The 12,398-nt window shown below is 45.6% G+C and overlaps 1 protein-coding gene across 1 annotated transcript; it reads left to right on the top strand.

Annotated features, from left to right (window-relative positions):
• Positions 1 to 5,320: 5,320 nt before the first annotated feature.
• Positions 5,321 to 10,351, top strand: GUCA1B (guanylate cyclase activator 1B). The gene is made up of 4 exons (XM_050326726.1): positions 5,321 to 5,682; positions 7,349 to 7,498; positions 9,102 to 9,216; positions 9,829 to 10,351. Exons 1-4 carry the CDS (start codon positions 5,476 to 5,478, stop codon positions 9,954 to 9,956), a joined length of 600 nt encoding a protein of 199 aa, XP_050182683.1. The 5' UTR covers positions 5,321 to 5,475; the 3' UTR covers positions 9,957 to 10,351.
• Positions 10,352 to 12,398: the final 2,047 nt, after the last annotated feature.

Below are 12,398 nucleotides of genomic sequence, written 5' to 3' on the forward strand. Positions count from 1 at the left end.
CCGTCCAGTCCGTCCGTCCGTCCGTCTGTCTGTCCGTCGGCGGGTCGGGGAGCGGCTCCGCGCCCGCGGGAGCTCTGGGGCCGCCCCGCGGGGCCCGCGCGTGGGCTCGGGGAGCGCGGCGGCCGCGCACACTCCGCGCCCGCCCCGCCCCGCCCTCACCTGCCCAGGTGCGCCCGGCGCAGCCGCGACACCCGCCCCGCCCACGGGCACGCAGGGGTGGGGAGGGGATGGGAGGTGGGTAAGCAAGGACCCCCAAAAAAAAAAAAAACCACGACTTTTTACAGAGACCTTTTTTGCTTCAAAATGGGATGTTTAGGGGAAAAAAGTTTCATTTTATACCGGATTTCCCCCCCCCTTTAAAATGGAATATTTAGGGAAATAAGTTTCCTCTTAAATGGAATTTGTAGGAAGCAAAATTTCCTTTTAAAACTTTTTTTTTTTTTTTAATGGATATCTAGGAAGGAAAATTTTCTTTTAAAAGTCCCCTCACTTTTTAAATGGAATATGTAGGAATTAAAATTTCCTTTTAAAACTTTCCCCCCCCTCTTTTAAATGGAATATTTAGGAAGTAAAATTTCCTTTTAAATGGGATATACATATATATTTTTTTCCCTTTTAAACTGAATATTTAGTAAATAAAACTTCTTTTTAGATGGGAAATACTTCTTTCTTTTAGAATGGAATATTTAGGAACTAAAATTTCCTTTTAAATGGGATATAGATGTCTTTTTTTTTTTCTTTTACATTGAATATCTAGGAAAGAAAATTTCTTTTAAAATGGGATAATTTTTTTTTCTTTTCAAATTGAACATTTAGGAAAGCAAATTTCCTTCTAAAGGGAATATATTTTTTCATTTCAAATTAAATATTTAGGATATAAAATTTCCTATCAAATGAGGTATATTTTCCCCTTGTAAATTGCATATTTAGGAATGAAAATTATCTTTTAAATGAGATATTTTTTCCTTTTAAATGGAATATTTGGGAAAGAAAATTTCCTTTTAAATTTGACTTTTTTTTTCTTGTTTAAATGGAATATCTTGGAAAGGAAACAAAACACTTCTGTTAGGGTTTTTTGGGAGGGTTTTTTTTTTTTTTTTGCCAGTTGAAGCATATTCTGCCAAGTTACAGAATAACAGAATCATTGAAGTTGGAAAAGCCCTCTAAGATCATCCAGTCCAACCATTAACCCAGCACTGCTGCCCCACCACTAAACCACGTCCCTCAGCACCACATCCACGTGTTTCTTGAACTCTTCCAGGGCCTGTGACTCCACCACTCCTCTGGCTCTTCCATTCCAGTGCTTGACCATCCTTTCAGTGAAGGAATTTTTCCCTGTTATCCAACCTAAACCCCTCTTGTCCTAAATGGATCCACAGAGACCCATGAATTTAAAAACTAAAGTCATCTCTGATGAACACAAAGCCACAGAATGCAGGTGTTTTTTTTTTTCTGGAAAGCATAAAAACATCCCTCTTTCCCACCTCCATCCCCACTCTGGGATCACACCTACCCCTGGGAAGGGGCTCAGCAGCATCTCCCCTGGTCCCTCCGAAGTCTCCCACCCTGCAGCCTCACATCTGATTTATTTTCCTCGTAGGTGGAGGGCTGTGACTCAGTGGTGAATCTTAGTTTCAAGGATCACACAAGGCTTTATAATTTGGTTTCAATGAACCAGAAAAAAAAAGTAAAAAAAAAAAAAAAATTGGGAATTTCCCTTCTCCTTCCCATTGTGATCACTACAGAGAGTCCTGCCTTTGGAAAGGCTGACTTACCTCCACAGCTCAATCCTGAGCCAAGGAACTCTGTGAGATTTTGGAAATCTTCACACCTAGAGAAAGCAATTCAACGTTTTTCTTGGAAAGTTTGCCTTGTGAGATGCCAAGTGCAAGTTAAATATCTCAGGCTTCATTCACTGGGCACGGAGTGCCACTCAGGGGCAAGGTTAGCAGGAGTCTGTCAGCACATAATCCAACCCTTCTGCCAATAAACAGGAGACAAAAGGTGACACTGAAAATGGGGGGTGAGATGGTTGGTTGTACTTCACTTTAATATGCAAACCAAGGGACACTGCATTACACCTCTAATGCAATAATACATATATTACATCCACCCTGGTGTTGTTCCTGCTATATAAAACCATGCAAGGGGACAGACAATCTTGGGAGCAACTGGGAAGAGACGCAGGGAGGTGTTGGGCTGAACTCCCAGCCAAACTAGGAAGGATCTTTTGATCTCTCCTCAGATGGCTCAGCACAAAAGCTGCTGTTCATCCTCCCCGCATTCCTGCTGTCCACGCCTCCCTCCTGCCTGGAGACAACGGGCACATCTAAGGATGCTTCAGGTTTGCTTTGTTTGTGGTTGGATGCTCGGGGAGCTTTGGGAATGACACCAGCAGTGATGCTGCTCCCTGTCCTGCACTCCCTGGCTGGCTGTGAGGAGTGGTGGGAGCTGCCCTGGGCACAGTTTTGCTCTTTCTGGGCCCACCAGAAGGGCAGTTGAGATGCTCAACCTACAGGAGGGGTCTTGGGACACGTCAGGGCTGGGGGATTTAAAATAATGGAGCAACGTGGCAAAACAACCAGGGGAGGACTCCTCCAGCTTGGGAAGAAGGTGTCATTTTGCCTCCAGTTTGCCTGAAGTTGGTCCCCTCATTCCTGCCAGCACTCTGCTGCCTCTGTTCCAGCCTCCCAAGCAGCAGCAGATGCCAAACAAATGAGTCTTCCCAGCCCTCTGCAGGGCTTGGTGGTTTTTTTTTTTCCCCTCTTGAGTTTCTCCCAGCCTCTGCTGAAGCGTGTGGCAGCATGTTTGCTACTGAGCTGACGGGAAATAAGCTGCCTTTTTTCCATGCTCTTGGCTGGGAAACTCCACAGCTTTGGAGCTGTATAGGTAATAATCTTGGGATAACTCATTAGGCAGGCCACGTAATCAGATGTTACCTGTTTGTAAGTAATCATCCAAAGTGTTGATTCTGACACAGCACACAGAGCATTGATCCTATTCCTTCAGGCAGCCAAAAAGCACCAAACTCTTCATTGTAGCATTTTCTGGCTGAGAGACCCTTCCAGTGCAGTCTGCAGAGCACACACCACGAGAGGACGTGCAGAGGAATTCCCATACCAGCAGCTATAGGATTTGCTTTATTTCAGTGCCAAATCAGCATCACTGCTTTTATCAGCACGACTGTATGTCGTGGTACCTGCAGGAGCAGCAGTCAGGCTTTGCAAGCCATGCCTCCTGCAGCCCCTCTTGTTCCTCGCCCGGAGAAGGCTGCAGTCATCAAAACAAAAGAGGAGCCATTTTCTCTCCTGGGAACAGATCACCGAGTTCCCACGAGGCAAAACAAAATTATGCAACGAGAGAGAGAGAGAGAGAGAGAGCCGAGGCAAAACCGTCCTGGGCATGTGGAGTCTTGTCGTGTGCTCTGAGCACTCGCATTCCAGCAGGCAGGAGGGCAGCACGAAATGGTGGGAGGCTCCACACAGGAGCATCCAAAACTCCCCCAGGTGTGCAGGAGAAGAGATGAGTCCTCCCCAGCCCTGTCCTGGCAGCACCTCTGTGGCCTGGGAGCTGTTTGTGACCCTGGGAGAACCCATGTCCTCACCAGGTGCTACCCGTGAGATGACTCAAAAAATTACATAAAATAATTTATAAACACCACCATGCCTGCCACAGGCTTGTTTCCAGTGGGTCTAGTTAAGAGGAAAACACTGGGGGATGGATTTACTATTATTTTTCCTGATTTTTCCTCAAGCTGCTCTGCTGTGGAAAAGAAATCTCAGAGTCAGGGCCTGAAGTTTGGCTGAAGCATTTACAAAAGGAAGGACTGAGTTCATTAAATGTGTTGAATTCTTCTAGGTGTGAGGGTAGAAACACAGGATTCCTCCAAATTATTAATAAAAGTATTTTAGTTCAAATAGGATAGTCTTTCTGGCAACTTCTCTGGCCCTTCCCATGCATGGGATGCTTCTGCTCAACTGTCTTATATCCTCTTCTTGCTTTTCTCTTCACTGAAACCATGCAAGGCCTGGGTTCACTTAAATGTAAAAATGTAAAAGTGTGAAGTTGTGCTCTACATGTAAAAGAGTAAAGTTATACTACACTCTGGATTTGCAGGCATATCCCTGATGGAATACAGATGGAATATCACTGATGGGTTACTCAGAGATGTGAGTGGACTCAGAGCAAACCCTGTTCCTACAGTGCAGCATGAATGGCTCTGCTGTTCTGCAATATCAAATTTTAGCCTGGTTCTTAGCCAGTATTCTTCCTTGTGAGAGACAAAGCCAAGCAAAAAAAACCAAAAAAACAAAGATCCAAAAAAGAAGTGAGCAGCTTAAATCCTTCAGGGCCTCAGCATTAGAATAAGAGAGTCCATTGTTTCCTATTAATGCTGCTCCAATCCTCTTAATAAAGATAACAGGCTGGCTCGGACACATTTATAGCTACAGGTCATTCTTTCCAGCTGACACAGATAATGGTTGGACTCAGAACCATCTGATGGGGGTAAAAGCTGATGGCTCCTGTAAGAAAAGGAATGAGGAGTGGGTTGTGTGAAGAGAGAGGAGGGTTTGAGCTGTGGCTGTTGCTGAGCAGGCAGAGGTCAGGGTGTATCTGTAATAAAAGCAATAAGCAAAGTTCAGTGGGAAGGGGGAACTGGAGTGTTTCCATGGATAAAGGCACTGAGGAGGGAAAGGGGATAAGGGAGAACTCTTTTATAAAACAGGGAAATAAACTGTTCCTGCTATTTTTAACTTCAAGTTCTAAGACTGAATTGTGAAAATAAGAGGAAAATGTGTGTTTCTCTCAACTGTTTTGTATAGAGCACAGCCTATAGTAGGCATTCAAATAACTTCATGCCTTAGCAGGTTTTTTTCCTGGAAGTGTTAGTCTTTTTCAGGATTTCCTCTCTCTAATTGTTGTTTGTTCTTATGCCCCTTCTCACTAAAGCAGTTGAGCCACACCCCCTCAAGCCAGCATTGAAAAAACTAATGCTACTTCCCTTAAAATCCTCTTTTTTTCCCCCTTGAAAATCTCCAGCACAGCAAGTGGGGCTGTGCATTGTGTGTAAAGGGACCCTCAGCTCTCCAATTCTGTGGCATGAAGGCATTAATGCATGGAAAGACTCTGACCCTCTGGAGTTTGTTTCTAAATAGGGCACAGCTCAGAACATCTGAAGGTCTCTGGGGCTCATAGGAGGGAATCTCCTAATGATCTTAGTTACTTTTATACCTGCCTGAGACCAGAGTGCTCTAGTGCAGAGCAGCAACTCTGAGATCACCCAGTGAGCACAAGGAACTGGGGCAGAGAAGAAGGTGAAGTAACCACAGTATTAACATCAAATAAAGGCACAAGACAGCCAGAAGAAAAAGAGCAAGGAAACAGCAACTAAAGGATATTAAAAGCAAAAGGAATTTGAGAAGGTTTTCCCTCTTTACCTTCTGGGGTGGGTTTTTTTTTTTTTAACCTGCAAAAATGGGACAGCAGTTTGCCAATGCTGAAGGAGGGGAGCAAGGAGAGATCGACGTGGCGGAATTGCAGGAGTGGTACAAGAAGTTTGTGGTTGAGTGCCCCAGTGGGACCCTCTTCATGCACGAGTTCAAGAGGTTCTTCGGGGTCCAGAATAACCAGGAGGCAGCAGAGTACGTTGAAAACATGTTCAGAGCTTTTGACAAGAACGGGGTAAGTGGTGAGGTGTTTTTGCAGTTATTTTGTGTCACGGTTCTCGTGTCCTCTCCTGGGATTTGGGGGTGTTTCAGTGCACTGCTCACCCTTCTGTGACACCAAGGCTTGAGGAGGAGCACAGGCTGCACAGGGCTGGGGTGGGCTTATCCTCTCCTAAATCTCTGCCCAAATTAAGATCAGAATGTCCCCTTAAGGGACTGAGGCTGGATTAAAAGGTTGAATTTTAGGCAGTCACACTTTGAGACAGTGTTGTTGAAAGATCCTCAAATAGCCAAGGTTGCTACGTGGAAAAATTATGTCTGTGTTGTGATAAAAGGGGAATTACAGTGGAGGAAAGTCCTGCTCAAGTTTGCTATATATTGGAGTAACTGTATGTATATATCTAGTATGAACAGGTGGTATATAACAAAATATTGATTTTAGCTTTGCTTTCCAAAAGCAAAGGAATGCTGAACAATTCTGACATTCTGGTTTTGATTCCCTTTGCTGTATTTGTCATCAGGCACCTGGAAAAAGTGGGCTTTCTGGTTTAGTCACAGTTCATACATACCCAGCCTCTGCTGCCAAAGGCACCCTAATGCTGGCCTGGGATATTTGAAGTACTTAAAATAATGTAACAGAGTTGCTTTTCTCATCTAGACATGGGTAAGCAATGCTTGCCAAGTGGTGCAGTTCTTTTTTCCCGGATCTTTTGATCCTATTCCAGGTGTAGGGGGTTGTTTGTTGCCACCTATCAATACAGGAGAAGGGGAGACAAGCCAGTCATCTCTGATAAACTGATTTCCCTTAAGCTCCCTTTGAAACAAGTGGGAAAATCACAGTGAGGTGGCCACAAAAGTCAGTTTGTGAGAAAGGATGAAAAAACTCCCTATGGAATATGTGGGCAGGTCAGACTTGTCTCAGAATCTGAAGCTGGAAAAACCCACATTCCTGAAAAAAAAAAAGAAAATGAAAGTTTCATGTCCCAAATTTAGTTATGAAAGTTGTGCAGAGCATTCCTAGTTTTTAGGAGCTTTCCTAACAAGACAAAAAGCCTATCTTTAGGGGATGCTGATAGATAAGGAACACTAAATTTAGGCAGGGAGTTTGCTGGAATCTAATCAATTGAGCAGGCCCTAACAACCTAAAGGATTATTGGTAATACAATAAGAAGATGGGAACAAATTCTCAATTGTCTTTTCATGCTCTCTGGGCAGCACAAGCAGTTGTTGCTCCCAGGGGCTGTGGAGCACTTTGGTGCCCGTGGGCAGAGGGGGTCACACAGCCCAAAATCTCCCAGGGGTTTGCTGAGGATGGGGAGGGCTGTGAGGTGCCAAAGGGCCCTGGCTGAGCCCTGGGAAGGATGTTGATCTTTATGAGGACCATGTTCTAGAGTGCCCTGAATCCCTTCAGGGTGAAGTTTTTAGGAGGATGAACATCCTGGTGTGAATCCTTTGTTGGGGTTGTTTCTTGCTGCCTTCTTCAGACTGGTGACATTTCCATTGTCAGATTCTTCCTCAGCTCAATCCAGAGAAAACCAGACAGAAGGATGGGGGACAGGGGTAATGGTTGGGTGTTGGAGCAACCTGGACTAGTGGAAGGTGTCCCTACCCATGGCAGGGGGTGGAATGAGATGAATTTTAAGGTCCCTTCCAACCCAGTTGCTGCTTTTCTGTTTCTACAGGATAACACCATTGATTTCCTGGAATATGTAGCTGCCTTGAATCTTGTTTTACGAGGAAAACTGGAACACAAGCTGAGGTGGACATTCAAAGTGTATGACAAGGATGGGAATGGCTGCATAGATAAACCTGAGCTGCTGGAAATCGTTGAGGTAAGTAGGCATTGCTTCATCACTTATTTAAGCAATCCCTGTTCTTTGGCAATGTAATGATGTGTATGGGGCTTGTGATAACCAGGTTTCAAGGATGGTGATGAAGTGAAAATGCCTGACCTTTGGTGAAGGGGTTCTGTGCTCAGTGGAGCCTGGTGGGGGTGTCTGAGGGGTCTGTTCTACCCACTGTGGGCAGCCTGGCCCTTGCTGCTCTGTCCAGAGATCCTGGATCCCTGCTCTGCCTTTCCTTTCAACCCCTTTACACCAAGATTCATTGCACTGGTCAGCTGGAAGAGGGTTTCATCCCATGCCCTTTATAGGAGCTGTTTCCTGCCCTGAGTAGCTGGTGAGAACACAATGAGAAGCACAGCTTAGCACAGAAATCCATTTTTAATAATTCCTTTCTAGGTTTCTGCAGTTCTGCACTTAGATTTGATTGGTGACTGTGTGAAGGTGTGAGAAGAGGCACCTTCTCTTCTCCCAAGCAACAAATGATAGAACAGGAGGAACTCACCCCAAGCTGCATCAGGGGAGGTTTAGATTTGGTTATTAGAGAAAATTCATTCACTGAAAGGGTTCTCCAGTGGTGGGGTCACCACCCCTGGAAGGATTTAAAAGCCATGTAGATGTGGCACTTGGGGACATGGTTTAGTGGTGAAGTGCTGGGTTAACAGTTGGACTGGGTGGTCTTTTCCAAGCTGAACCATCCTCTGGGGCTCAGCAGACAGTCAGACACAGGGGACCTGTGCCCTTACTTGATGTGAATACCCTGGTGCTTGTGCTAGAGCACCTCAGGTTCTGCTCCCCTTGCACAGCAGGACCTGGGAGGCTCAGCCAGTGGTTACCCCACATTCTAAGATCTCAGGGGAAATGCAGTATCAGGAACTGAACGTGTGGAAAGCAGATTTTGCCTGGGAAGTGTGAGCAGGTTGTCACCTGCAGCCCCAGGTGTGGGGGAAGGGGGTCAGCCTGTCTGGGACACATCCCATTTTAGTTTTGAGGTCAGCTAAGAACTGCCCAGAACTGTGTTAGGCCACTGCTAATCTCCTCTCTGGGGTGACTTGAGACAAAACCCTTCAGCCTAAGGAGTAAAGGTAACAGTGAACAGGTGGCTGTCAAGGGAGGAGTAGATAAAACCTGATCCCTTCCCGTGGCAGAGTGGAACAGAAGCTGTGGGTCAAACTCTGTGCTAATACAGGCTTGATCTTGCAGCTTGGGCACAAGTTCCTGGGGAGAGAGGGCTGGGCAAGTCCAGCTGTGCCTGGCTTTGGATGTGAGCAAAAAAATCCCAGTCAGGTCAGATGACTTTCCCATCTGTGAAACTCTCACTCTGCTCTTTGCAAAGGAGCCCTGAGGCCTGACCAATATGTGTGAGGAAAAGAGGAGGGCAGCAGTTTCAAAGAGCAGATGAGGTAAATCTGCAGTCTGTGCAGGCAGAAGGTCAGAGGTTTCGTTCCAGATCTGAGGGTGCTGAGTGGCAGATCCTTCCAGAAAGGCTAAACCCACAGCCTTTGAAAAAGACCTTTACAGTGTTGGGATGATAATGGAGCTCACTGCTTTTCGACTTTCCAGTTCTTTTCTTAATTTGTGACCGTCTTTTCAGTCCATCTACAAGCTGAAGAGGGCGTGTTGGTCGAACATTGAGGACAGGACCCCATTGCTCACCCCAGAGGAGGTTGTGGACAGGATATTTGAGTTAGTGGATGAGAATGGGGATGGTAAGTGATCAGTGGCACAGATTGCATTCATGTCTAATGAGAATTGCCTGTGCTGGGCAGGCTGGCTTTGATTGTGGCTCTCCAGAAACCTCCTGGCACTATTGTGTTACTCATAATAGACACACTGGGTTTGGTTCTGGTCTGTTTGATAGAATCAAAAGTAACTTGGTGGAGGAGGGTGAAATAATTGTCATTGTTATTTTAACACAAAATACAGAGGAATCACTGTTCTGTCTGGAGTGTGATGCCACACAGACCTCATCCTCTGAAAGCCCCCAGGAGCCAGAGGGCAGGTCCCAGTCCCAGCACAAACAGCCTGAATAAAGACAGTGGTTCCAAAGTGGGGCTTGCAGGATCAGACTTGCAGTCCTGGAGGAGCCTGGGGGAGCTGCTGAGACATTTCCTGTCTCTTGTTCTGATGGGCAGGTGAATGCACTGGCCACAGCCTGTGGTTGGTCTTTCAGAGCCCTGGCCTGAACTAAGTGGGGGAATGAAGCAAACTCTTGTCTGATTAGCATATTATCTGAAACACAGATGGTATTTGCTTCCTGCCTTCTCTTATCTCTCCCCTTTTGACTCTGCAATCTTGTGTCCTCCTCATCTCATCCACAGGGCAGTTGTCTCTTGAGGAGTTCATCGATGGAGCCAGGAAAGACAAGTGGGTGATGAAGATGTTGCAAATGGATGTGAACCCCGGGGGATGGATCAGTGAGCAGAGGAGGAAGAGTGCTTCCCTCTGAGAAAATTCAGCCTTGATTCAGCTGAAAGAGTGATGCTGACTCCAAGTGTGACTCCTCCTCTAGGGTGGTAGGGACTTTCCCTTGTAATCCAATCTCAGCATCCAAGATGAAAACTTGGGATGGTTTAAGAAGCCATATCTCCACCTAAAACCCACGTGCTGCTGGTACCCAGAGAACTATTTTTGGCCCATGAATAAGTCTTCCTGTGTACACAGTACTGTGTTTGCCAGCTCTGGTTTTTGGTTACACCCCAAGGAACAAACTTTTTTTCGTGGCTTCCTGCAGCAGATCCTGAGCAGGGTTTTTCAGTCTGGTGACAGACAGGATCGGGAGGTAAGAAATCCAGGCAGTGGTCCTGGTGTTTGCATCACTCAGAGATACAGCACATCAAACCACCTGTGGCACCAGCAGAGGGGCTCTGGCAGGTGTGAGACGGTCCAGGATGTCTGGGTGTGTATTTTGTAGCCTATAATGTCAAATTACTGAAGACCAACAGATTGCTGTCAAAAATGGGAGTTGGGCTAGAGCAGTAGCCAAGACAACACACAGAGCTGAGGAAAACAGAGAGGGGGAGCAGTAACTCCTTCCCCTCCCTCCTGTCTGCTCCTTCTGCCTGCTCAGAGGGTCTCTGAGGGGCTGGATAAATGCTGTTCCAAACACTGAGCAGCACAGGAGTTGTTCTTCTTCAGGGCCCCATTTAGAGGACAGAAGGGCACAGATGTGCCTGGGCTCCTTTTGAGCCCTTGGTTCTTAGGGAATCATCACTCTGGACCAGCTCCTGCTCTGTGGAGGGGAGGGTGAGTTCCAGGGCTTTCACTGCACTGGGGAAAGCTTTGTGTGGGAGCAGAGATAAAGAAGGAGCAGAGTTTTGCTTGGCAGCGTCTCTGCAATGAGAGGATTTGTGCTGCTTTATTGGCAGGACCACCTAATCACGAATCACAGGATGGTTTGGGTTGGAAGGGACCTTAAAACTCATCCAGTTCCTACCCCCTGCCCTGGGCAGGGATGCCACTCACTAGATCAGGTTTCTCCAAGCCTTGTCCAGCCTGGCCTTGAAAAGAAGAGAAGAAGTGACAAAAATCTGAGTTATGAAGCAGTACAGTGGTTTTACACTGGACTTAATTTAGCCACAGTTACAAAACTTGCACACGTTGCAGGCTGAGCTCTGCTGTTCTAACCCACCTTTCCACACATATGTATGTGGAAAAAGAATTTGGGTTGAATCAATATTTTAGGTCATCTTGATTGGATTTACAGGCTCATTTACAAGAAAAATTTAACCAGGAAAAATAACAGGAGTTTGCCTGTTTTATTTTAGTTTTCCCCTGAGGTCAGTGGACCAGGTCATACCAATGAAACTATTTACAATCCCTTTTTCGTGGCCTTTAATTAGGAGTGTACTCTCTGTCATTAGTTGATTAGCTTGCTGGTTTGTGGCCATGTCAGTTTAGCCAGTGTTTAAATTCAGGAACATGAGGAAGTGTTCAGGATAAGACATAATCAGTGCTAGAGTTCAAATCATATAGATTTCCACTTCAAAATAGCCTTTCTAAGAGTTCTCTGTAAATACACACTAGTCTGTGCTGTGCTTACTTATCAGAGCTGATTAGACTCCTGGTTTATGCTGCTCTTTCAGGCCCTTTCAAGTCAATAGTTTATCAGCCAAAGATCTGACAGAAAAAAATCTTACTTCTGACTTGAAAGCCCCCGTTAAAAAATTCACTTTTGTGAAACATTGACATGAAAACATTCAACTTGCGGAGAAATGTTTTCATTAGAGGGTACAAATCTCAAATTCCTCGAATTTCAGCATCTCAACCAACGTAACAAACTCTGCTTCTTGCACAGTTGTGAAGTGGCTTAGTTTAGTTACTGTAGTTGCATGTTGCTGGTTTATTTAAATGCTTTGAGTTCCCTAATTCTGCTCAGCCCAGGCACTGCAGGGGCTGTTGGGTGGTCTCATGCCAGCACCCCTCTCCTGGGGATGCAGAGGGGAATCCAGCACTGAGCACTTGTACAGTTGTTGGTAGAAATTTTGTAAACACACGACTTGAATAAAGAAATATTTATTAAAACCCTTTGGTTTGCAGTATTTCTTTTTTTTTTTTTTTTTGGCTAAGCATAAAAGTGAAGACCTGTGTAAGCACCTGAGCATCTGAGTGAAACTGTAGCCTGTGAGACTGATATATTGAATTTAGGGGAGGTGTTGGTGTAAGAGCTGGGTAAGACAGAGATAAGGCAGAGTAGGGAATGAGTCTCTTCTGTTTAACTTTCATGTGATGACAGCAAAAAGCATAACAGTATGAGTAAAAAAAAAAAATCACATTTCTCAATGGAATTTGAAATGGGTGCTTAAAATAAAGTGAGCTGACAGTGCTGCAGATGCCCCTACTTTGATCCTGCCAGGGCTGAAGCAGGAACCCCGAGGAATTTTGGGCTCAG

The sequence above is a fragment of the Myiozetetes cayanensis genome, unplaced genomic scaffold (assembly GCF_022539395.1).
Source record: "Myiozetetes cayanensis isolate MyiCay16 unplaced genomic scaffold, myiCay2020 scf32, whole genome shotgun sequence".
NCBI lineage: Eukaryota > Metazoa > Chordata > Aves > Passeriformes > Tyrannidae > Myiozetetes > Myiozetetes cayanensis.

Bases quoted from the DNA above. Each gene is read 5' to 3' on its own strand.
- GUCA1B (XM_050326726.1), top strand. From the start codon at position 5,476: ATGGGACAGCAGTTTGCCAATGCTGAAGGAGGGGAGCAAGGAGAGATC. The intron at 5,683-7,348 runs GTAAGTGGTGAG...CTGTTTCTACAG, and splicing joins GAGCTTTTGACAAGAACGGG to GATAACACCATTGATTTCCT. The intron at 7,499-9,101 runs GTAAGTAGGCAT...CCGTCTTTTCAG, and splicing joins AGCTGCTGGAAATCGTTGAG to TCCATCTACAAGCTGAAGAG.